We start from the raw sequence: 26,010 nt of genomic DNA, 5'->3' as shown, positions 1-26,010 counted from the left end.
ACTGGCTTCCCTATTTTTCCCCTATATTGTGCTAAGAGATACAGGAAAAGATCAGAATAGTGAGAGGGTGATGACATATCCATGATAATATCTTGCCAAAGCTCCGATTTCTCCCTCATATTCTCTTCTTTTAATAAAGAATCTGACAGTTAACTGTAACAAAAAAAGAAGCCTTGTTGTTGTTTACAAATTTACTTATTTGAAAGTCAGAGTGAGCGAGAGGAAGACACAGAGAGAACACAGATTCACTCCCCAAATGACAGTAATAGGCAGGGTTGGGACAGGTTGAAGGCAAGAGCCAGGAACTCAATCAAGGTCTCTCATGTAAGCGGCAGAGACCTACATACCTGGGTCACCATTCCCTGTTTCCCCAGGTGCATTAACAGGGAGCTGGATAGGAAGTAGTGCTGTCAGGACTTTAACAGGCGCTCTGATAGGGGATGTTGGCACGGCAAGTGGGCAGCTTCACCTGCTACACCAAAAGGCCAGCCCCCAAGGATTGATTTTGTTTTTTCACTCATCATTAGGAGCTGAGTCTGGGCGGATCTATGCTACCTGATATACAGACGCTTTCACAATACGGATAGGCTCCTATGTGCTCAATACGAGATCAGGTTTAGTTATAACATCCTCAGAATCAGGACTTCTATAGCTTTTATGAGTGATTGCTAGCATGTCTGCAACTATGTTAAATATTATCTTTGAAAAGGCTTAACTTAAAGCTTATGAAAAAACGTTTCATCTCGGGAACATTCCCTTGAGGTGTTCTTTTATTACCAGACACAACAAAAACAGTAATGCATTCTTTGATAGGAAATATGTTTATTATTGATGGTCTCAATTCAAAAATACACCCTTTTCTCAGGACTGGTCCATCATACTGTCTCTTTGGAAATATTAAATACAACAAAATTACTAACGGTTTTGCTTAAAAGTAACATAGAAACTTATATATAGTAGGCAAGAAAGGAATTTCTAACAATAAAACAAGGGCTTCAGAAATCGCCAGCAAAGCAAAGGCAGCATTTCCCATGACAAGAGATAGAAGCCCAGGACAGAACCAACAGAGCACACGCTGGACAACGGGATCTGTGGCAGCACAAAGCATGGCCTGTGAAAGGGACTCAGATCCGACTGCTTCTTCCTGAACGACATGTCCTTTAGGAATGAAACATGCCATATCTATATGCCCAAAAGTCAACTGTTTCTCTTGGCCACAGAATCATGACCAGAGATCTCAAGGAGAAGACAAGTGCAGGAAGTAGTTAGTTTTGACTTTTGAGCAGATGTAACACCAGTTCTTCGTCCTCTGCTAAAGACAGGCCCGTATCCAAAGGTTCCAGGGTTTCCCACTTGGCCTTTTTTCTATTGCGACTTGTTGGTCCCTCGTCTTCCACTTCGCTGCTCCTTTTCTTCATTCCCTGCTTCTTCTTGGTATCACTGGTGGGAACAAATCCAATGATTTACTTTTACACATAATAAACTTATTAGTATGAAGTCAAACATTTAAAATAGGACAAAGTTACCAGAAACAGATAGTTGGTAAAGTGATATTATTATTCAAGATGGGAAAAAAATCCACATCATCTATAAGTTCTTTCTCATCAGTGGATGGGAGAGAGGTCCTGTTGTACAGCAGGAACATGCAAAATACTTTGTATGCATCATGTTTTCCAATCCTTGCAAGAATTATAGGAAGCTATGGATACGTTATCTACACTTTGGAGCCACTGAGATGCCCCTTAGGTATGTATGATCCTAATCTATGCTTCTCCTGTCACATATAACCATTCCATTTAAAGTTAAGTAATCCATCAGGTAGCAGTCTGTGGGCTAATAGATACTGACTCTAGTATCTGTTGCATTAGGTTGTGATACATCATGAGTAAAATAAAACCTGAAATGCTACATTACAAATGATTGGAGACAACTAATTTTCCCCATTTAAAAATCTGTATCTTAGATGGACACACACACACACACACAAAAAATCTTAAAACAAACATTGTTACACATGTATTCTATACATGCCTAAGACACAGACCACAAAAACAAAGCTAATTTCTGAAAGTAGAAAACACTCAATGCACTAAAAATAAAAGAAAAACAACATTCTCAAAGCATTTTGATAGCCCTCATGTTCAAATATGACTCAACAATAAGATATAATGTTAAAACAGAAACTCAAATAACAATGGCAGTAGCGACCATGCACTGAGTGTGGCACTATGACATATGCTTTAACATGGATGATATCATTTATCTGCATGAAAAATCTTGAGTATTGAGAGCATTAGCCTTATTCTGAGGTTAACAGATTTTAAATGATTGGATCCAGATTACCCACATTGGACTCAAACACAGATCTGAACAACTCTGAATCCAGTCCCAAAAGTAGTCTATCAAAAGCAATTAGAGTTGACTCACTTCACTCAACATTTGGATGATTACAACTTAAAGAATCAACTGTGAAACAATATTGATTTGGCACCAATAGTTAGAACTTAACCCATCAATTAATATTTCTAAGTCTCCATTTTTCTTTCTTTCATTTTAAATAAAGATGGGTATTATGTAATTAGAATTATTGTGAGAATTAAATAAAATTTATAAATGAGAGCACACAGTAGTAAGCTACATGCTGGTTTACTTTCTTCCTATAAACCACTCCCTTTTAAACAAATTCTCCCATTGACTGTATGATGGTACTTCAAAAAAATTTGTGGGTCAAGGAATTAACAAGTTTATTTTAGTGCAAAACATTTTTTAAATCCATAAATATAGGAAGCCTTCAACATAACCTAGAAAATACACATTATCAAAAACCCATGAATGGATTTTGAAATATTTTTATGCCAAAAGAAATTTTCTTAGGATTTACTTATTTATTGAGAGTCAGAATTACAGAGAGACAGTAGGAGAGACAGAGAGAAGTCCTCCACCTGGCTGGATCATTGCCCAGATGGCAGCAAAGGGCAGGGCTGGGCCAAGCCAAAGCCAAGAGCCAGAAGCTTCCTTAAGGGCAGAGCCCCAAGCATTCTGGCCCATCCTCCACTGCTTTTCTCAGGTCATCAGCAGGGAGGTGGATCAGAAGTAGAGCAGCCAGGACATGAACCAGTGCCCATATGGGATGTTGGTGTTATAGGTGGTGGATTTACCCATTATACCACAACACTGGCTCCCAAAAAAACTTTTTAATTCCATTTTTTAAAGATTTATTTATATTTTTGAAAGAGAGAGAGAAAAAGAAAGTCTTCCATCCATTGATTCACTCCCCAAATGGCTGCAACTGCCGGAGCTGGGCCAATCCCAGCTTCTTCCAGGAGCCTGGAGCTTCTTCCAGGTCTCCCACATGGGTGCCGGGGCCCAGGGACTTGGGCCATCTTATGCTACTTTCTCAGACCATAGCAGAAAGCTGGATCAAAAGTAGAGCAGCAGGGACTGGAACAGGTGCTCACATGGGATGCTGGCACTGTAGGTAGCAGCTTTACCTGCTACGCCACAGCACCAGCCCCCTAAATTCCACTTTTCCATGACCTTTTTTGAAGTACCATCATATAGTAATCAGCAACAGTAACAAAATGTCAAAGAAATACTACATTTATCCCAGGCACATGGTATATTTCAAAAGAAAACTGCTCAAGTTACAAAGAATTCTATTCTGTTTCAGAAGGTAGCCTAGATATAGGAGTGGATGTGCCCAATCAGCAGAGCCAGTTGGGACCAGCTTGAAGCAAAACTGTAAATAATTCCCCAGTTTACCTCCCAGAAGCACCCATAGCTCTGACTCAGCCACTCTCTTTCACTATAGCAGGAAAGACAATCTAGACAGCATCATGAGGTTATTTTAAGCCACAAATAACTGAATTTAAAAGGGCTCCTGGAGAGATGAACAAGAAACAGTTGCCTATGAAGGAAATTCGGTCAGCAAAGAATTTAAGTAATTCTTAATGAAAAGAGGCTTTAAAAGACACATGCATCAAGTCCTAATCTGCTTATGAGTATGGCCAGTCCTGTGCCAATTCCATGGGGCTGCAGTGCTATGATTTAATTGGCACAAGGTGATACGGGTTTTTGCCTGCCTGTGAATCAAGGGCATCTCAGAGCAGCTCATCAGAACCAGCCTAATTAGTGGACTTCACTAATGCTTCTTTTGTTAATGTGCTCTACAGGAAATAGGTGGTTCAGATAAAAGGCAGATGGGAAATTAATGGAACCCAAATAGTTCAGAATCAGCAGCTTTGCTGCTTTATTAATCAGTTCAAATTCTAGAAAGGCATTCATTCTATGACAATTAAGTGATAATCTGTGTAACCAATTAATTATTAAATAATAGTATAGGTCCTCTATGAGTGATTTACGAAAAAAGAGGATGATGTAATTAATCTAGAAAGCAGTAAGCAGAAAGCAAAATATGGCTGCATTCTGCTCTCTTCAGGAAAGGCCTGTTCCAAATGCTGTGGCACTAGAGGCCTCCATTATACTCATCTCCTAATGAATTAGGGAGAGGAGTTCTGACCCCATCTAGTTAATACTCAACAGTAGTTTCCTGGATCCAAGCAAAGGCAAGGACTTCTTTATGACAGACTAATAGTCTAATGTATATGATGGTTAATTCTAGTCTCTTGGTTCTTTAATTATTTGCTACAACTTCGGGGATAGGTTCTCGGACCTTTCATTCAAGAGTTCTAGTAGGTACGCATGGCAGCATGACATTGGTGCAGTTGACTGAAAAGATGGGGAAACATTCTGAAGATGGTGCCTGGTGAGCTGAAGGTAGTACTTTTGTAGGACTTAAGCGGCTGGACTCTTTCCACATTCTTCAAATGTATTAAACAAAGCCTCAAAAGAACCACATTCCTGCTCAGCATTCAGAGTACAACATATTCATTCAAAAAGCATACCTTAAAAAGTAAAAGCATGGGGGCCGGCACTGTGGCCTGAAGCGTGGGCATCCCATATGGGCGCCGGTTCAAGACCCGGCTGCTCCACTTCAGATCCAGCTCTCTGCTATGGCCTGGGAAAGCAGTAGAAAATGGCCCAAGTCCTTGGCCCCTGCACCCACGTGACCCAGAAAAGGCTCCTGGCTCCTGGCTTCAGATCTGTGCAGCTCCAGCCGTTGCGGCCAATTGGGGAGTAAACCAGAGGATGGAAGACTTCTCTCTCTCTATCTTTCCTCTCTCTGTGTAACTCTGACTTTCAAATAAATAAATAAATCTTTAAAAAAAAAAAAAAAGTAAAAGTATGGCTCATCTTAGAGCATTAAAAGCCCCACCACTGCTATAAAAACAAAGTGAAAGAATTCAGAGCTACTAATCTTTGAAAAATCCAAATCATAACAAGATTTAATTAGCAATGGTTGGTGTGTCAATTCAAGAACTGATCACACAACTAGGTTCAAAGACAGATCTCACTATGAAATATGTAATGTTAACTGATGACAGGAAAATTCTATTTTGATGATTTTCAAATTTGAGTTGATTCTGAATTCTCTAAACCCCCATAATTCTCCTAGAAATTGAGCTGATTTTTTTCAATAGGTTTGCTTTTCTGGTTTCAACATTTTTTTTAGGTATTTATTATAATTACCCAGCCTCCTAGAATATTAGTGACCTCTGGGTTAAAGTCATGAGAAACTAAGGCAGGGGAGGAAAACCTCAAGTTAGCACACAAGGGTCAGCCTTCCTCCTTTTCTCTCACTCAAGCATTGCTCTTACTCCTGAGATCTGAGACATTTCTGCAGTACTCCCACCATCATCAGCTATGAATGCGGCATCTCTCTCCTGCTGCGTCTTCCCTTGCCCTTTAAGTCCTAGCTCTAATTCCTCATCTCTCATGAAAAGTAGTCAACAGGGGCTGGCGATGTGGCATAGTAGGTTAAGCCTCCACCTGCAGCACCTGCACCCCATATGGGTGCTAGTTCAGTTCACGACCTGGCTGCTCTACTTCCACTTTAGCTCCCTGCTAATGGATTGGGAAGGTGACCCAAGTGCTTCAGCCCCTGGACCCACGTGGGAGACCAGGAAGTTCTTGGCTCCTGGTTTCAGCCTTTCCTAGCCCCAGCTGTTGGGATCATCTGGGGAGTGAAACAGTGGATGGAAGACCTCTCTCTCTCTGTCTCTCCCTCTGTCAGTAACTCAGCCTCTCAAATACGTTTTTTAAAAAAAATCAATAATCCCCCTATTGAAAGTAGGCTATTTGCTCTGAATTCGTACAGCTTGAATCACTTATTCATTCATTTTGCACTCAGCATTGCTACTCCAATACTAATGAATTTTTTTTTACCTGAATGCATCTTAACTCCTAATTAAACTGTAAACTCCCAAGTAGGAGAGTAACTAACATATATGTTCAGGAGGGCAATTTGCCCACACCTTTCAAAAGTCTTTAAAGTGTGCATGTCCAGCAATTTGTCTTTTGAGAATTTATTCCAAGGAAATAATCTTAGGGTTATGTTCAAAGATTTAATAACAGGAATATTTAAGGCAAAGCTATTTTAATTTAACAGAGTTGGAAACACCAAAGTACAACCATAAAGGATTAAATTACAAAATTAGAAAGAAGACACTATGCAACAATTAAAAATATTGTTGCAGGAATATTTATGGACACTGAAGCTGTAACAATACAAAATGAGAGTACATCTCTGTTTTCCTAAAAAGTCTGTGTATGAACGGCTGTCCAGAAAAAGATTTGGAAGACTTCTAAAATTTTCTTTTTGCTCGTATATATATTCTGATATTTCTACAACCATGCTGTATTATTCCTTGCAATAAAAAAGAAATAAAATTTGAAATTTTGGGCAGCTTGGTGTATGTGAATTATTCTTTGTAATCCCAAGAACTGAGACTAATACACAGCAAATGTGCTGCCACAAAATCTTTGTTCTTATTGATGACCCAATCTCCAACTTAGAGTTCTTGAGTCAATAGATGTATAAGAAAAGGTGAGAGCCTTCTTGGGTCAGGATTTCTTTCTTTTTTTTTTTTTTTTTGACAGGCAGAGTGGACAGTGGGAGAGAGAGAGAAAGAAAATCTTCCTTTTCCTGTTGGTTCATCCCCCATTGGCCGCTGCGGCCGGCGCACCGCGCTGATCTGAAGGCAGGAGCCAGGTGCTTCCTCCTGGTCTCCCATGCGGGTGCAGGGCCCAAGCGCTTGGGCCATCCTCCACTGCACTCCCAGGCCACAGCAAAGAGCTGGACTGGAAGAGGAGCAACCAGGACATAATCCAGCACTCCAACCGGGACTAGAACCCGGTGTGCCAGCGCTGCAGGTGGAGGATTAGCATATCAAGCCGTGGCGCCGGCCACCATTAGTTTTTCATTCTTTGAAAAATGCCTCGGGAACTGGTGCCATGGGTCACTTGGTTAATCCTCTGCCTGGGTCAGGATTTTTGATTACGGTCATGAATTATTTTATTTGAAAACAAACTTCCTATTATATGCCACAAACTAGGTAGAATGATTTCTTTGTTTTGGGCTATAGTTACATTAACTGAGCTTTTTAAATGCTTGACACTACAGAGGTTTGTATGGACTGAAAATTATACCTATTCCTTAATTTAAAAAAGAAAGCCAGAGCCACTGTTCCAGATTTGCAAACAGTACTCCATGGACCACATGGGAGTTACTGGTGGCCTAACTTTTCAGTTTTACAAATTAAGCTCTTAGGAAGTCCTTCAAAAATAGTTTCCATGCCTACTCTCCCCTCAGGAAAACAAAACAACAAACTATGAACTGGTTTTAAATGAAGGTTCTTAATGAAATATCATTTACAAAGTCTTAATGTCCCCTATGAAACATGTCTTCTTCCAACCAGTAACAGCAGTTGCCTTTGAAAAGCACAACTTGGCTCTCATCATTCTTCATAAAAAATTTAGCAACTGCCAGCCAGTGCCGCGGCTCACTAGGCTAATCCTCCGCCTGCGGCGCCGGCACACCAGGTTCTAGTCTCGGTTGGGGCACCGGATTCTGTCCCGGTTGCTCCTCTTCCAGTCCAGCTCTCTGCTATGGCCCGGGAAGGCAGTGGAGGATGGCCCAAGTCCTTGGGCCCTGCACCCGCATGGGAGACCAAGAGGAAGTACCTGGCTCCTGGCTTCAGATCAGCGCAGTGCGCTGGCCATAACACGCTGGCCATAGCGGCCACTTGGGGGGTGAACCAACGGAAAAAGGAAGACCTTTCTCTCTGTCTCTCTGTCTAACCACGCCTGTCAAAAAAAATTATATGCCTTAAAAATATGCCTAAAATTCTCTCCAGACTTCTCTCCAGACCACTAGATCAGCATATTCTTACCAGTTCCCAGTTACCTTCTACTTGTACCTCAAATTAAACATGCTTCTAACTACTATATGTTGTCCCTATTTGGTTCTTCCTCTTCCATCTCTCTTCTGAGTGAAGAGTACTAGCCCCACTAACAACCTGGAAGTCATCCTTGAACCACTTTCTCCTTCCCATGCACAATTTAATCAATCATGCTTTACTAGGGCCCCTGCAACTGTTGTATTCCATCACCCTGCTTTTTCATTCCATCACCCTGCTTCACCTGACTCAGACCTGAGAAGCCTTCCCTGATCATCTTACTCTGTTTCTAGTACTGTGCTTCATTAAACCATCTGATGGTTATACCATAGTCATCTATTAGCTTACCTGCCTCCACCATTAGAAATTTAAGTTCTTTGAAGACAAAAACTTTGCCTTCTTATATGCAGTCACACTGCCCTGGTATTCAGCAGCTCAGTTTATATTTCTTGAGTAAATTAATAAAGCACTGAGTTGAGCTTCTATACTGTTAATTATCTAACTCACCCATCCTATATCATAACTAAAACTGCATTCACATCTTCTTTCTGTGACATAGGTGATTCATTTTAAGTCATTATGTAAGTGGATTATTAAATCTGTGCTGCACTGCTTTTCCCAAATAGTGCATCATTAATTCCAAAGAAACCTAAGAGATCAAAGGGTGAAAATAAAACATCAAGGGCAAAAGAAATGCAATACTGTAAAAAAGTACCCTGTAACCTCAGACTCAGAATGAGGAATAATGCAATCCTTTCAACATTATAAAATTAACATAATATGACATTTCAATTTTTAAAAAATGAGTAATTTTTATTCTCTTTGCAATAAAATATATTATCCTTTTGAAAATGACATTAAATTCTTAATCTTTTTTCCAGAGTTTTCTCTTTATTATTATTATTATTTTAAATCTTGAATGAAGTATTGACAAAGACACTCTCTTTTTGACCAAATTTGAGTCAGAATCTTCTGATTCCTCTATCCAAATGGGCTCTATCTTTAGTCCAGTGGTCTGCCCACTTAACCCAGTTTTAGCAAGAATCCCACTGAGTCAGTTTAGTGAAAATCTCCCACCTTTTACATTAGTCAGCTTTTTGTCATGATGACAAAATAGTCAAGGCAGCCTAACTTTATAAAGGAAATAGGTTTATTTTGGATCACAGTTTCTTTTTTTTTTTTTTTTTTTTTTGATAGGCAGAGTGGATAGTGAGAGAGAGAGAGACAGAGAGAAAGGTCTTCCTTTTTGCCGTTGGTTCATTCTCCAATGGCCACTGCGGCCGGCGCATCGCGCTGATCCGAAGCCAGGAGCCAGGCGCTTCTCCTGGTCTCCCATGCGGGTGCAGGGCCCAAGGACTTGGGCCATCCTCCACTGCCTTCCCAGGCCATAGCAGAGCTGGCCTGGAAGAGGGGCAACCGGGATAGAATCCGGCGCCCCAACCGGGACTAGAACCTTGTGTGCCGGTGCTGCAAGGCGGAGGATTAGCCTGTTAAGCCACGGCACCGGCCTGGATCACAGTTTCATAGGTACTTGAGCCCCAGTGGTTCAGGCTCCGGTAATGGTGTCTTGTCTGGCTGCTCCAAGGTGGCACAAGAGAGTGGGTGTCTCTCTCTATATATGTTCTTTCAGAAAGCCACCAAGATTCAGTCATAGGGCTCCACCTCAACATGCGAAGAATGTATCCCTTTTTTCCCTCTCCTTGTTTAATGATGAAACAGTTGTTTTAAAAATTAGTACTTAACAGCAATTCAATTACTGTTATTAAATGCCTACATAAAAATTCTCATTTAGATAACTGCTTTTGGAGTTGGACCTTTATTGAATAAACCCTAGCAACCACCCCAAACTGGAAAAGCAGCTGAACTTCATGGAGTGTCAGTCTTCCAATCTGTAGAATGCAATTAATATCTACCATATGAAAAGATGAAGTAAGTGATATATGCATAGTAAATGCTTTACAAATATTAATTATCACTTCTCCAGTTCCCCATAATGGGAAAGATATCAAGTCTCTGTTAAAATTAATTGTATTTTACCGGAATTTTTTTTTTTCCAAAAAATTGTAAGGTATAAGGCTTTAATTTAAGATGTGTTGTGTTCCCAAAACTTTTAAGTCTGTTGCTAAGGAACTACATACTATTTCATTTAAACAAGTGTTATAAATAACAAATGAGGCTAAGGCTACTGAGTAAACATAATCCAAGAACAGAACTATAAATCCTAATCATCAAAACCCAATTTTTTGTTGCTGATCACCAAAAACTATGGTTTGGAAACACAAATGAAGAGAACCTCTGGGGAGCTGAGACAGGCAGGAAGGGACACTGGGCAGGACAAGACTCTGGCAGGATAAACCTAGGACAAAAATTACAGGAGGAGAGAAAGGTCCTGGGTCTCCAGTGGGTCAATGTTCTCAGAAAGAAAGAAGAGTCTCTGATGCTTTTATTTAATAAGCATATTATAATTAGCCCGACTTCAGAGAAGCTTTCACTTTGAAAGGGTGGGAAGACAGCTCCTCAAAAGGGAGCTCTGTTCATGAGGAAGGGCTAGGATATGCGAGAAGTTCATATTTAGCGGAAAAGAAATTAACCAAATTCTGAAAAAACAAAACATACTCTTATGGTCTATTGTATTTTAAAGGTTAAAAACAATTTTCTCTAAGCTACAAAATATCCATAAGATAGCTAAAATCCAAGCACAAAATACATAGTGACATGCATAAAATATACACACAAATAGCTAAAACCCAGGGCCGACGCTGTGGTGCAGCAGGTTAAAGCCCTGGCCTGAAGTGCCAGCATCCCATATGGGTGCTGGTTCTAGTCCTGGCTGTTCCACTTCCGATCCAGGTCTCTGCTATGGCCTGGGAAAGCAGTGGAAGATGGCCCAGGTGCTTGGGCCCCTGCACCCGCATAAGAGGCCAGGAGCAAGCTCTTGCCTCCTGGCTTCAGATCAGCACAGCTCCGGCCGTTGCAGCCATCCGGGGAGTGAACCAGCGGGTGGAAGACCTCTCTCTCTGTCTCTATCTCTCTCTGTAACTGTCTTTTAAATAAATAAATAAAATAAAATAAATCTTTTAAAAAAATAGCTAAAATCCAATGCACTGACAAAACAACATGCTAGTGAAGCTATGGAGCAACAACAGGTCTCTCATTTATTACCTGCAGGCATGCAAAATGATACAGATACTTGGGAAGACAGTCTGGGAATGTTTTTGACAAAATCAAACATACTCTGATCATACAATCTAGCAATCACATCCCTGGGTGGTTATTCAAAGGGGCTGAAAATTGATTATCACACAAAAACCTGCACAAGAATATTTATATCATCTTCATTCATAATTGCCAAAACTTAGAAGCCACCAAGATGTCATTCAATAGATGAATGGACAAACTGTGACACATCCATGCAATAGAGTATTATTTGGTAATTAAAAAAAGAGCTATCAAGCCACGAAAGATAAGGAGGGTCCTTGAAAGCATACTGCTCAAGGAAAGAAGCCAGTCTGAAAAAGATACTTTTAATACTTGTATGATTCCAACTATATGTTATTTTAGAAAGCCAAAACTATAGGTGCAGTAAGCAGACCAGCAAATGCCAGGGGTTCAGAGAGAGGGATGAATAGGTGGAGTATGATATTTTCAGGGCAGTGAAACTACTGTGTATGTTACTTGACAGTATATGCATGTCACTGTGTATTTGTCAAAACCCTTAGCATATATATCACAAAGAGCAAACTGTAATGTAAACTGTATATTTATTATCATCAATTTTAACAAATATACCACTTCCCAATATAAGTTGTTAATAAGAGGAAACAGCCAGGGTGGTGAGGAGAGACACAGAAACTCTATATCTCATTCAGTTTTTACTGTGAAGATTTAAATAAACTTCCAAAAAGAAAAAAAAAAGTATGTTCAAAAAATGTATAACTCAAAAGGGTTAATATACCAACTGATACATAATGAAATTATTTAAGCACAGAAACACATTAGAATTTTCTTACTTCCAAAACTACATGCTACTTTTACAGATAACCTGAAGTACCTCTCCAGCCTTCCTTTGGAGCACTAAGACCATCAACTTCACTTTCCTGTTCCTGTGAACTTTATCATGACATCCGCCTTTCTAATGAGTTGCCACTTTACGACTTTATGAACTAGAATAGCAGATGTTTCTCACACACGTCACCTTCCATGAAGCCAGTATCAGTCAGGACATTTGGTGGAAGGATGACAGAATGAAAAGAAGCAGGGAGTCTCCATTACTGGCAGGAATATGTGTGATTGCATAGTCAGGATCAAGCTACTCACAGTGAATATTTAAATTTTAATACGTGTCCAAAAACCTCATGATTAGAATAGGATGAATTATAGAATGAATTATTCTTTCCTTACTTAAGGAGAAGGCTTTCAATAATCTTCAGATCTCTCCTTAGAGAGGGTTTTGCTAACCACCTCCAGTAAAGCAAACTCCCAACTCCTTCCTGACCAAAGTAACAGCCTTTATCACCACATCTTTTCTACTTCTTGTTCATGTCTTTGTGCTGTGTCTCCCTCCTGGGAGTGTAAGCTCCATGAAGGCTGAGATCCAGTCTCTTTTTACTGCTCTCCGGTGGGCACAGAGCAGACTTTTGGTTCACTGAATGCCTAAATAAGCAGAATGTTGAAGAAGGGCAGCAGTCAGGTATGGGAATTTCCCACACTCCAATTTGGTAGTATTCTCTTCAGCATATGGAAGGAGAACACAGATGTTGTGTGGCTTTTTTTTTTTCCCTTTACTACTATCATTCTTTTCAACCCATGCAGTGGGAACTTCTTTGCAGAGTGTTTTGAATATAGTACCTGGCACAATGTGTACCTAGGGTTTAATGATTTTGATGAGCAAAATTGAGAAATAAGTATCTCAAAAGAGATTAAATTTTTCTCTTATCAATATATATACTCATTTAAAAACTTCTACCTCCATTACACTTTTAGTAATTAAATGATTATTATACATTAATAGCTCCATTTTATGCCATATTTTGTTTTCTTTTCACCTTCATTAGGTCTTCACAGTAACCTCATAAGGAAAGAGTTATGATCATTCAATTGTTACACAAAACTAAGAATTACAGAGATTAAGTAACTCACCCAAGGCCCACGACTTGTTAAAAGAAAGTAATATCCAAACTCAGGTCTGTCTGATTCCCCCTAACACCAAGTAGCTCATTTTTGTTACAAAAGAGGCATCATTTCACAAACCTCTACCTCTCCTACTGCTTCCAACTTTATGATAAGGCAGTACAAAGATCAAAATTCCAAAACTGTATGCAAGGATACATGTGGGCAAGGCATTCAGTTTTTTTCATTCCTAGAACCTCATATAATTCATATCTTATACCTGCTAGAATAACTATATTTATAAAACAGATGCTTCTGATCTCATCCTGGCAGGATCAGATGTGGTTTAAATTCTTAAGAATTGATGGAGAAAGGCAAAAGGAAAGAAACTAACTCGTTGACATACTTTTCCGCACACAAGAACTCCTAAGTCTTATACCACTTGATTTTTTATTCCCTCTCTAGCTTCCAGAAACCTTTTTCCAACAGACTTAAAGGTGTAGGAAGGAATGGGGTAAATGATATATTAAAACAAGAAGAAAATAATCGTTGGTACCTGTCATGAGCAGGAAGAATGACCATTGTTAAAACAGCAGACTTTAAATAATATGTGAATTCAATCTAATAAAACCACGCCAGAATGGCCTCTGTGACCTGGAAAACATATTCCCTGGGTGGTACTTAGAGCACTATACCCAGCTATAAGAATATTCCCAGTACTGTCTGATCCAACTGAAGATAAGGCATCACCAAGAGAAAGTTCTTCTGGGAAACTCTGTCAACTTCCTTCCCTCTGTACGCAATGCTTTACAGAAATAAAACATAGTGGAGGGAGCACTAAACTTAAAAGATTGCTAGGGCAAGTAGTTCCAATAATAAGTTATAAAATGGCGACTGAAATCATGGGAGATTCTGTAAATCTGACTCAGGAAAAGGGACTGTGCAACCAGAAGTATCAAGATGTCTCTGGTTAGAGCTCCTAACTTGTGTAGTGGCTGAGCTTACTCCTGTACTTTTAAGAGTGCGTGAATTTCTACCTGTTACATCACAAAACAAAGGATCAGTATCATTGCCCAAACCGAATCAGAAATCTAACAAAAGCAGGACAACAGGCTGCTTCAAAAAAAGCACCCTCCTTTTGTAACAGTGTCTGTGAAGCTTTTCGACGTCTTGCTTTTTCTTGCCTCTTTCTGGAAGGCACAGTAAAGAAATATTAGGTGGAAACTGCAGACTGACCTAGCGGCAAGGAAGCTGAGGGTAGGTTCTGGAGGCAAAGAACAGTGAATGCTCCCTTACAGAGAAACCCTTGGGTGCCTTTTTACCACATGGTGCTAAATTGGCTGTGGAAATTGAGAGTGAACATTCAGCACTTGCATGCCCAATCTGAGACCTTTTTTCATAAAACTCTCCTTTCTTACATTCCTATCAAGAAATATAGGTTGGACTCTTTCCTAAATAATTGAAAGCTAGTAATAAATGAGCTGGTAGTAATTTGAAAATTCTCAGCAATGTTTACACCTATCTTCAAGTATTGACATTTGGTATTCAAATATGTTATGCCACAGATTTTTTTCTCCTTATAAATTTTAATTTACAAGGCTGTGGCAATGGTGCCAATGAAGATTAATTACTGCAGTATATTCCATAAAATCCACTCAGCTTCCTTCACACAGTGAAGGCTACCGCATACAGAACTGGGAGTGAGGATGTATTTATCTTTCATGTCTCTTTTCTAGCTGCTCAGTTCTAAAAATATTTATGAAACAATTCAGTCTAAGACTCATTAGTTCTGAAATCATTATAAACTTAACTGTTCAAGAGAGGTAAAAATGTCCTCTTAAAATTCCAATAATCAAAAAAGGCTGGGGTGTTGAAGAGAAAACTGAAGGCAGTAGACTGCATATCACACTAATACCACTTATACACATACACAGAAGTGTGTATGTCACTTGAGATTGGTGACAAGGTTTGGCCCCAATATCTTTAATTTTTTGGTTCATAAAATCACTTGGAAATTTGATACTCATAACCCCCTTTTCCAGATAAATGCACAAGTGTGTCTATGCTGTATGCACACCCACACCATTGTTTTGTCTGCAATTTCAAAATGTCCAAGATTCCACTAAAGCTCATACACAGAGTCCAGGTTAAGAATCCTTGCTCTGTAGCCATTTAGGTAACATAATTATTTCTCTTCTCCAAGATTAAAAAAATTTTAACCACCACATGAGGGGAGTTTATGCAAGGTATTTTTCTCACTACTAATCTGCATGTAGAACATTTTGTGCTCCCCGGAAGCACATCACCTTCTCTCTCAAACTACTCTCACTGATTAGTTTTCAGTTTTCAAGATCATCACTTACTCAAGCATGTCCCCAGTGTTCCTGCTATCTGGCAAAATTGAGTTTTACAGTTTCATCTTAGGCTTTATTAGTCCTTCAAATGACTTCAAGATAGAAAATCCTATCTTCAACAAAGCTGGCCATTAAAGAATAACATACAGTAGCAAGAACAAAATAAAACCAAACAATAAGAACCAAAAATCTAAGCATGGGTACAACTTAAAATTCCACAAGAGGACATAGATAAGGAAATTATTTGTAACTAAGGGATGGAAAGTTATGCATACTTGACATGCATCCAACATACATGGAGCAATGTGAAATGAAAAACAGGATGGTCCTAAAAGTCATCCTCAATGGCCTTTTCAGGAACAAGAGCTGCCATATTAGGGCAGCAGCCCAGAGACCCTACTGGAAAGGATGGTTCACCTTGGTTTCATGACATTCCAAGCCATTCACTCATATTTGTAGATTCTAGTATTTCTGAAAAATGGTAAACTCACACCTGTCAGTGAGTGACAGTTCTACAATGGGTGAGTAAATGACAGGATAGAATGCACAGGGCAAAAGCAGATGGTAAGGACGGTCAAGAGAGTAAACACCATCCTCCCTTGCAAAAAAAAAAAGCTTTTCCCAAACCTTCACATAAGAAAACAGCACACACTGCCTTCCTCAATGTGTACTGACATTTTCCTGAAAGTTTCAAGAAAAGCAATACTGCCTTTTCCCACCCCTACACTTCAACAATCCGCTTTGGAAGTTTCTTCAAATATTTTTCTTATTTTTTAAATCTTTAGTAGATAAAAAGAGATGATTGAGATTTTCTCCTGAAAGCTGCTAGGTTTATTGGAATGGGGGATAAATCTCCAGAAGTTAAAGAGTACAAAAAAAGGGAAGATAAAGTCAATGTATCATCAAGCTGAGTCAACTTCCCTTCACATCTACCACTCACAACTAGACTTATCAACAAGCAGCCTCAAAGTGTAGAAACGGTAATCAAACAGTGTTTGCTTGTTTTTAAATTGTTGTTCAGGTCTTTTCCAACACAACCATCTAGACTCTGAGTAATAAAACATTCTTTAAAAAGGAATCATACTATATATTCAGCACTGATAAGTCCACTAAAATTTTTGTAAAATGATATACCACCCCCCGCCCACTCAAAAACAGTTAAGAAGGAAAAAAATAAGAGTTTCTGGGGATCTTCCTTTCCCAGAAATTCATTTTTGACTCATATTCACTTACTTTCCAAATTAAAAAACCTAACAGATACTGTGAATCTGACTGTAAAGTCTTGGAATATTTGTTGCTGGGCAAAACTTCTAAGGAGATGCCATAGGGGCCAGTGCTGTGGTGCAGTAGGTTAATCCTCCACCTGTGGTACCAGCACCCCATATGGGTGCCGGTTCTAGTCCTAGATACTCATCTTCTAATCCAGCTCTTGGCTATGGCCTGGGAAAGCAGCAGAAAATGGCCTAGGAGCTTGGGCCTCTGCATCCGCGTGGGAGACCTAGAAAAAGCTCCGGCTCCTGGCTTTGGATCGGCGCAGCTCCAGCCATCGCAGCCATTTGGGGAGTCAATCAGTGGATGGAAGATCTTTCTCTCTGTCTCTCCCTCTCACTGACTGTAACTCTACCTCTCAAATAACTAAATTAAAAAAGAGAGAGAGAGAGATGTCACAGAACTCAACAATAGTAGGAAACCACTGAGATTAAGGTAGTCTTCCCACTTAATATGAGATGATATAACAGGTAATCAATCATATTAGATATTGAACAGTCTAATCTGGACAAGTATCAACACATACAGAAGTTATCATGTCTGAATTATGACAAGACTTAGTACAAATTATAGATATAATTAGCATTAACTGCCTAGAATAATCTACCAAGTTTCACACCATACAATTCTTTACAAAGAAATCAGTCTTAAAGACTAGTCTTTGAAGATTAATTTAATACAGTAAGAGTTTAATGACTACCTTTTTCTCTTTTACTTGAAAAAGTTTAATATTATAAATACTAAACTTGACTGAATAATGAATATCTGGAACATTTAGGTTTTTTTCATTGCCTTCAATAATTTACAAATTTTCACATTAATAGCAATTCACATGAAGATGGCAAAACCAAATATGATGATTGCTACCATATATACAAGAATTTTGTATTTAATGCTCCAAGCCAAATCTCTCAGATTGTGACATAGCTAAAAGAAATAATTTTATTTAAAGATGACTTTAATTGGATTATGGTTAAAAAATTCCTGTCTCACCTAAAGACCACATACTCTTCAGAAGGATAAATTACCCTTTCCTGAGCTCGGTAAGATTTAATATACTTCAGATTTGGCTTAGATGTCACTCTGTTCACTTCCTGGTCTACCAGGCCAGGTAATGTGCTCTCCACGTTGGTTCTCTAACCATGCCTTCCCTACTGCCTTCCCTACTCAAATCACAGCAACAATCCCTCACTCTGTAATTGCACGCTCAGCCATCTGTAACCTCCACTGAACAAAGAGCTCTGTGAAGACAGCATGAGTGCTTGCTTTATTTAACATTTTACCATCCTCTGTAACTGTACTCACTATGCTTGGTATGTGAAAAGCTCTGAAACACTCTTAGTTGAGAGAATGGATAGAAGAAATAGGACAATAAGCCAGAGACAGATTAAGTGGGTATTTTTAATTCTTAGATAAATACAATGTGATTTAGTTAGTGCAGGAGGCTTGTGTTCCAGAGCTCCTGGCACCACACACAGAAGCTTTCAAAAACATCTTTATTGTGACACAACATAACAACATTATATGGGCTGCTTGAAATGAAAAATCATTTATGAACCCAAAGTTAATTACAATATTTGAGATCTTTTTTTCCCCTGAAAAGCACAAAACTTACTGGATACAATAACAGCTGATTTTGTAGCTTCCTGCAGAGTAATGAACTGTATAATGTCAAAGTTCACTGAAACAAAAAAGACAGGTTTCACACCAAATTACTCTACCTCTGGTTGAGGGGAGGAGGACAGGTGTCTGGCCCAGCATTTGAGCCATTTACACACCTTACTGGGTACATGGGATCAATTCCTGACTCTGGCTCCTGATTCCAGTTTTCTGCCATTGAAGACCCTGGGAGGCAGCAGTGATGGCTCAAAGTAGCTGGCTCCTCCCAACCACATGGGAGTACTGGGTTGAGTTCCCAGCTCTGAGACTCAGTTTCTTGCCTAATGCAGGTATTTGAGGAGTGAACCAGCTGATGGAGAACATTCTCTGTCTCTCTCTCTTTTATTTTCAAAAATTTTAAAGTTTATGTCGCTATTTTATCAGCAATAAAATATTTAGTATCATCTATGCCACCTGTGTTAATTCCACAGTCCCAAAGGAGGAACAGAATGTGAAGGCTGGAGTAAAACACAGCTAGATTCAATTGTAAGAGACATGAAGGGGAGGAAAGGAAACCAAAGAACATCACAGAAAGCCCTCCTTTCTGCACTTACTGTCAACAATAATGGCACACCAAAGCTTAGAGCCTCAGGCAACTGATCTCGACTTTTTCTATACTATGGGTAGATTAACCACCTTCCCACCTCTCAGCTCTATTTCTGAGGATAAACGAAGATCGATGGCAGCATTTCTCAAGCTCCTTAAAAGAAACTAAAGATAACACAATTTTCATTGTCACTGGGATATAACAAGCAAGAATTCTCATTTTGTCATGCTAACTTAAAGGATCTGAATCTTCAGAAAGGTATCTGACACAATGGTTAAGACATCACTTGGGACATATGCGCCTCATATCGAAATGCCTGCATTCAAGTCCTGGCTCAGCTCCCAACTCCAGGTTCCAGCTAATGCTCATCCTGGCAGACAGCAGGTGACAACTTAAGTTGTCCATGCCACACATACAGGAGACCTGGATTAAGTTCTATGCTCCCAGATTCAGCCTGGCCAGGGGCCCTGCTGGTGCAGGCGTTTGGGAATGACTGACCCAATGGGAGATCTCTCTTCATCTGTCTCTCTGTGGTTGTGTGTCTCTATGCCTTCTAAGTAAAAAATTTAAACAACAGAAAACAGGAGCTGAATCCTGCATATCATCATCTCTTCGGAATTTCAGTGTGATCCTTCTATAGAGGGCGGAGGTGGGGGTTACTCTCTCAAAGCTGTGCAGTGAGCTGAGAAGTAGGACAGAAATACAAACTTTTTAAAGCCCCGTCAGACCTCCCTGAGGAAGAACTGCTGACCCCAGATTCAGTCATTCTCTACTGGATCTGGCTTTCTATTGTCTGCTTCCCACTGACAAAATGTCTTTCCATGTGGAGAGAAAAGTATTGCTCATGCTGAATATTTATAGGTGTCAGCAAGGCGAAGGAAGAAGAATCACCCAGAGGAAACTTTCATATAAACTAACTGATGCTAGTGAGTTTGGAATGAATAGCTATTTTCTAATTGGCATATCTACTTCCCTAAAAGTGAACTCACCTCTGAAAAGACTAAGTTCATATCCAGAGAAAAAATTACAGGGAGAGTGAGGATAAGCAAGAGGCTCTAGTATGAGCTGTTGCTGCAATTACTGAGCAGGCGCTAGAAACAGTGCAGCAAATAAAGCCAGGAAACAGGAAGGACCCTCTACAACTGACGTCCTGGAATCCTACCATATAGCCAATGTTGATGAAAGATGATGCAGCCAAAATGGAACAGGAAAAACTATCCTGGTGCTGTTATTATAATAACAGTACCAGCATCAATTATTATTGTCAAATTCTACTACATACAATCTGCTTCTCAGAAACAATTTTGGTTTTCGCTTACATGGATCTTGATTCACTGCCATTGAAGTAATTTTAAGAAAGTAAGGAAATGGGAGAAAAACAGAAATCAGAACATAAATAGATATTATACATGTGGACTAGTACTTGTAACTTACTCTAAATCATGTCTTCTAGGCCAAGAATAGGGAATAGGTTTTATCTTCTGTACCAGTTCTAAATGACTGATAAAAGCTCTGTTGAGAGGACTGCCTGGGCTTGGGAAAAGCATATACACAAAGCCCATCCTATATGAGGGACAGAGGAAATTAAGTACCAGTAGTATGTACCTGCCATCTGCAATCTAGTCCAGTGGTGCTCAGCCATGGGCAATTTTGTTCCCTAATGGCTATCTGGCAATGTCTGATGATATTTTCAATTGTTCCAACTGGGTAAGGGGGGCATTTGCTACTAGTAGATGTCAGAGATAATGCTAAATAACCAATGGTAACTCCTATCCCCAACAAGTAACTATCAGAATATGTCAGAATATCAACAACATGGAGGGTGGGGAACCCTGGTCTAGCCAAATCTGTACTATGGCTAGTCCATGGATTCACATCTTCAATCAAATATTAAATTTGTCTTCAATAGCTTTCCTGAGCTACCTCCCTTAATGCCAGAGTGTTTCTGTGACCTGACTGGGGTAGGAAAGCTAGGGAATGAGTTTAATTTATGCAAATTATAGAGATCTGTCCCTAGCTTTTATTGTGATCACAAATTAAAGCCTTAGTTTCTTTATCTCTAAGAGGGCAATAGACTAGATAATCTGTATTCATAGACCAAAAAAATAAATAAGTAAACAAATTCCTCCAGGAAGCCTTAAATACACTGAAGGAATAAAATACTTACATTAGCAATAAAGCTCTTATTGAGTCTCTTCAACGAAAGAATTTTTCTTCAGCTTAACACAAGTTGACCAATTTCATTCCCCACTAATGCAAAGTTAATAGTTATGCTGAAATTAAAATCATTTCAATTTTCACAGAATGTTCAAATATGTTCCATATAAACCCATGTCTGTGAGTTACAATGCTTTGGCATTCTCAAGGTAGTCTTTACCTACTTTTGCATCACTATTACACTATTTCATCTTAATTCCTTGCATCTTTCCAACCACTGTTATATTCATTATCTTTTGCATTATTTAAGCTACCAGCCTCTTACAATTATATTTCATTTTTTCATCCTGTAAATCCTGTTCATCAATTCAAATATTTCAGGGCTATCTCTGTGCCCAAGACATTAATACTGAGGGTGGAAATAGAGGATAGAGTTGTGCATGGGAAAAACAAGCAAAACATAAACATCTTGTACAGACAAAATTTCTAGCTACAAAATATTTACAGGCTTAGAGCACTAAACACATGAAGCTATTAGGGAACAAGTTACACTAACTAGGTGATATCAGGGAAGTGTCACTGTGACAGTAAGAAATGACAGAATAAAACGAAATGTCTGTGGCACGCAGATGAAGGATGACTCAAACTATCACAAAAAATGTTAGAAAAAATCCACATAAACAGATGCAGAAAGAGTGCTGACATCTTGCCAACGGCTTTCAAAGGTTGGTTCTGTCTTTTAAAGATATGTTAGACAGATAAGCAAAATACAGCTGCAGAACATACTTCAAGAACCAACTTGCATTTCTCCAGAGACTCAAATTACAAAGAAAAATTTGGAGTTAGTGATTGAAAGTTACACATTAACTCATGCATGTCAAAATACAGTTTCCATAAACAACCCTAATAGAAGGACATTTATATAACAGTGTTTGCAAACTTGAACATACTGATAGTTCATCTAGGTCTCAGACATATGCAGTGAATTTGCTGAGACACACAGTGCGCATATTTACTATCAGAGGTCAATTTTAAAACAACAGAAATGGGGCTGGCGCTGTGGGGCAGTGGATTAACGCCCTGGCCTGAAGTACTGGCATCCCATATGGGCGTCAGTTCAAGACCCGGCTGCTCCACTTACGATCCAACTCTCTGCTATGGCCTGGGAATGCAGTGGAAGATGGCCCAAGTCTTTGGGTCCCTGCACCCACGTGGGAGACCCAGAAGAAGCTTCTGGCTCCTGGCTGCGGATCGGCGCAGCTCCGGCTGTTGCGGCCAATTGGGGAGTTAACCATCGGATGGAAGACCTCTTTCTCTCTTCTCTGCCTCTCCTATCTCTGTGTAACTCTTTCAAATAAATAAATAAATATTTAAAAAAATAATCTAAGCTATTTAACCCTTTGTCACAAACATCTACAAATTTTTCTAGGACTTAATCAAATTATTTTCACCTGTGATACCTCTTGTGGTAGTAAAGCTCATGAGACGGTACTTCGAAGAATCACAGAAGACAGAATTAAAAAGTTTAGGTGCCAAAAATTTTAAAAGTCCATGGCATGAGGGTACAGAAAAGTGTACAGAAATGTAGGCCGGCACTGTGGCTCAACAGGCTAATCCTCCACCTTGCGGTGCCAGCACACCGGGTTCTAGTCCCGGTTGGGGCGCCAGATTCTATCCCGGCTGCCCCTCTTCCAGGCCAGCTCTCTGCTATGGCCCGGGAAGGCAGTGGAGGATGGCCCAAGTCCTTGGGCCCTGCACCCACATGGGAGACCAAGAGAAGCACCTGGCTCCTGGCTTCGGATCAGCGCGATGCGCCAGTTGCAGCAGCCATTGGAGGGTGAACCAACGGCAAAAAGGAAGACCTTTCTCTCTGTCTCTCTCTCTCACTATCCACTCTGCCTGTCAAAAAAGAAAAAAAAAAGTGTACGGAAATGTGCACTATAGAAAAAAATATGGAGGCCAGCACTATGGCGTAGTAGATAAGGTTGCTGAAGTAGCACCTTGACAGTAGGGACTCCATTTTGGAGCACTTAAGACTCCATTCTGGGAAAGCACCCCACCCCCCCACCCCCACCCCCGCACCGTGAGACTCTGGTCTGAGACTATGATCTAAAACAGTAGAACAAAGCAGTCCACTACATCACACTTGGCAGAGCATAGAAAACCCCTAGCATAATTGTTCAAGCTTAAAAGTAAAAAGGTTGCACCTGGGTTAATGATAAAAATATAATTTGTCTATGTCCTACATATAATTAAAACCAATACCTGGATTAATGTCAGGATTATAAGATTGTAACTGGTATTGTCAAGATTATAATTAATACTAGTTTCGCATAGGTTTTAGGTCGGCTTGACCCCGGTAACCATGTATTCCCCCCTGTTCCTAGCAACCATGAATTCCCCTCCCGATTTTGTGGTTTTTGCCTTTATAAACCCTGTTGCTTTAGGCTTCAGGGTCAAGAGTTCTTTAGGGCATGAGCCCACTCTCCACCGCTGGCAAATGAAGGACCATCAAATTTTATCAATGTGTGGAGCTCCTTTGTTCATACTCGCTCAGGTACAACATTGCCGCCTGAAGTGCCAGCATCCCATATGGGCATGGTTCAAGTCCCAGCTGCTCCACTTCTGATCCAGCTCTCTGCTATGGCCTGGGAAAGCAAAAGATGGCCCAAGTGGTTGGGCCCCTGTACCCATGTGGGAGACCCAGAAGAAGCTCCTGGCTTCGGATCGGTGCAGCTCTGGCCACTGCAGCCAACTAAGGAGTGAACCAGAGGATGGAAAACCTCTCTCTCTCTGCCTCTCCTCTCTCTGTGTTATTCTTTCAAATAAATAAATCTTTAAAAAACAAACAAAAAAAATGAATAGATTTCAAAATTTTTTGCACCAAAGTAAACATTTTTAATTCATTTTCCACTAACATTTTGAAGTACCATTGTATGTCCACTATCTAGACTAAAGTCTACAAATTCTATGAAGCTAATATGTTCAGCACCTAGATAGCAAATGCCTCAAGTTTCTGATATCATCCGAGAAAATACAATTTTGGGTAAGTGAGTCCTCCTCTTTACAATACAGTTCTATGTTTAAATGAGCACATGAAGGGTCACTCTGAATGTCGCCCTACAGCATTTTCACCCAAGAGGATATTCTTCCTGAGATTTTTTTCATAATGCCATTCTTGTTTAAAAGTTTCAATTTCCAAACTCCCTGTGCTACCACTTTCGTGGCTCCATCAAGCTTTATCTTCCCTTCAATCATAGTAACCTCACTTGCCATTAATACCTCTGTCGTGCTTAAAGATTTGACTTGCTGTTTTAGAATATCCATGAAGTTTAACATTCTCAACTATTAAATCAACAGAACATAATCTAATATTCAATACTCTGAAAACAAACACCAAAAAAGTCATACTATTATTCATTACATGTCATTTGTTTTTGGTACAATGGCAAATAAACAGAAGATAGCAAATGAATATATTTTAAACTGAAAGAATCTGTCATAGGCTGTTTATACAGAAGTTTCCCATTATTTTATGTTAGTTAGTTGTAAATAAAAGAATATGAAAGTGTAGCAGTGAATCAAATAAGATCCTGCCTCTGTTTTCACATGAAGCAGGTAAGCCTGAAGGACTGAGAGATAGACAAGGAAAAAGCAAAGCAAACAATTCATGTATCACACTTATAAATCACTAATAGATATTAAAGAAATCACAAAAAAGCTTGTAAAATAACTGGAAAAAGGTGAGATATTTTAAGGATCTACAGGCAAGATGAGTAGAAAACAGCAGAATTTTTTCAGGTTATTAACTGAGCTATCATAGTAATATCTCTAATGACATCTTTTGGAAGCAAACCAATGTGAGTATATACTTAACACCAAAAACATACCTAATTTTATCCTCCATATAGTCACTCTCTGATTCTTCAGAGCTTCTGTACTTATCTGGATCTGGAAGTGTACTCGGATCAAATCCATCATCATCATCATCACTCCAATCCAGAAAGGCTTCCTCTTCATCTTTGGCCTAAGAAAAATACAAGGGAAACTGTGGCTGAAGAAGTCAATTGATGAACAATCAGGTTTTATTTCTAGACCCATAGACATCTCTCCAATTGACATTCTCAAATTCAAACCCTTCCTCTGGTGAAGGATTCTATATAAGTTTCAGAATCACAACTACCTGCAAAGAGAAAAAAATTCTTATCATTCCAAAATTAAATATGATTCTAAACTAAATCACTATTAAGTCTCTTAAACCTAAAAATAAGAAAAATGGTCAGTTTTATTATGTCTATATAACTTACCTTAATAATCAAATGTATATGTACACACACACACACACACACATATATATATACACTAAGTTTTAGTCCTCCTGAACTACCAAAAATATTATGTGAAGATATACAAGATCAGAAGAAAGAATGTGATAACATGTGTCTGATTTTACAATAGTCTGTGTTTTAAAAAAAATTACAACACACAAGCTTATTTATAGTTGAAGAGTCTTCTAAATTCAAACCAAATACACAGCTACAAAGAACATGGGGGGAAAAGCATGAACACCACAAATGAGAAAAGCAGTAATGCATGGACAAAGGTGGGATCTATCCAG

The 26,010-nt window shown here is 39.4% G+C and overlaps 1 protein-coding gene across 1 annotated transcript in view; it reads right to left on the bottom strand.

The window, feature by feature from the left end:
• Positions 1-811: 811 nt before the first annotated feature.
• DDX10 (DEAD-box helicase 10) overlaps positions 812-26,010 on the bottom strand; it is a 305,207-nt gene continuing 280,008 nt past the window's right edge. Inside the window, exons 17-18 of the mRNA XM_062196969.1 lie at positions 25,283-25,419; positions 812-1,440 (exon numbers count right to left, since the gene is read on the bottom strand). Of these exons, the coding sequence (XP_062052953.1) occupies positions 1,266-1,440; positions 25,283-25,419 (312 nt within the window). The 3' untranslated portion in view covers positions 812-1,265. The remainder of the gene's footprint in view (positions 1,441-25,282; positions 25,420-26,010) is intronic.

The sequence above is a fragment of the Lepus europaeus genome, chromosome 7 (genome assembly GCF_033115175.1).
Source record: "Lepus europaeus isolate LE1 chromosome 7, mLepTim1.pri, whole genome shotgun sequence".
In the NCBI taxonomy this organism is placed as follows: domain Eukaryota; kingdom Metazoa; phylum Chordata; class Mammalia; order Lagomorpha; family Leporidae; genus Lepus; species Lepus europaeus.
This window is presented reverse-complemented; position numbering and strand designations above follow the sequence as displayed.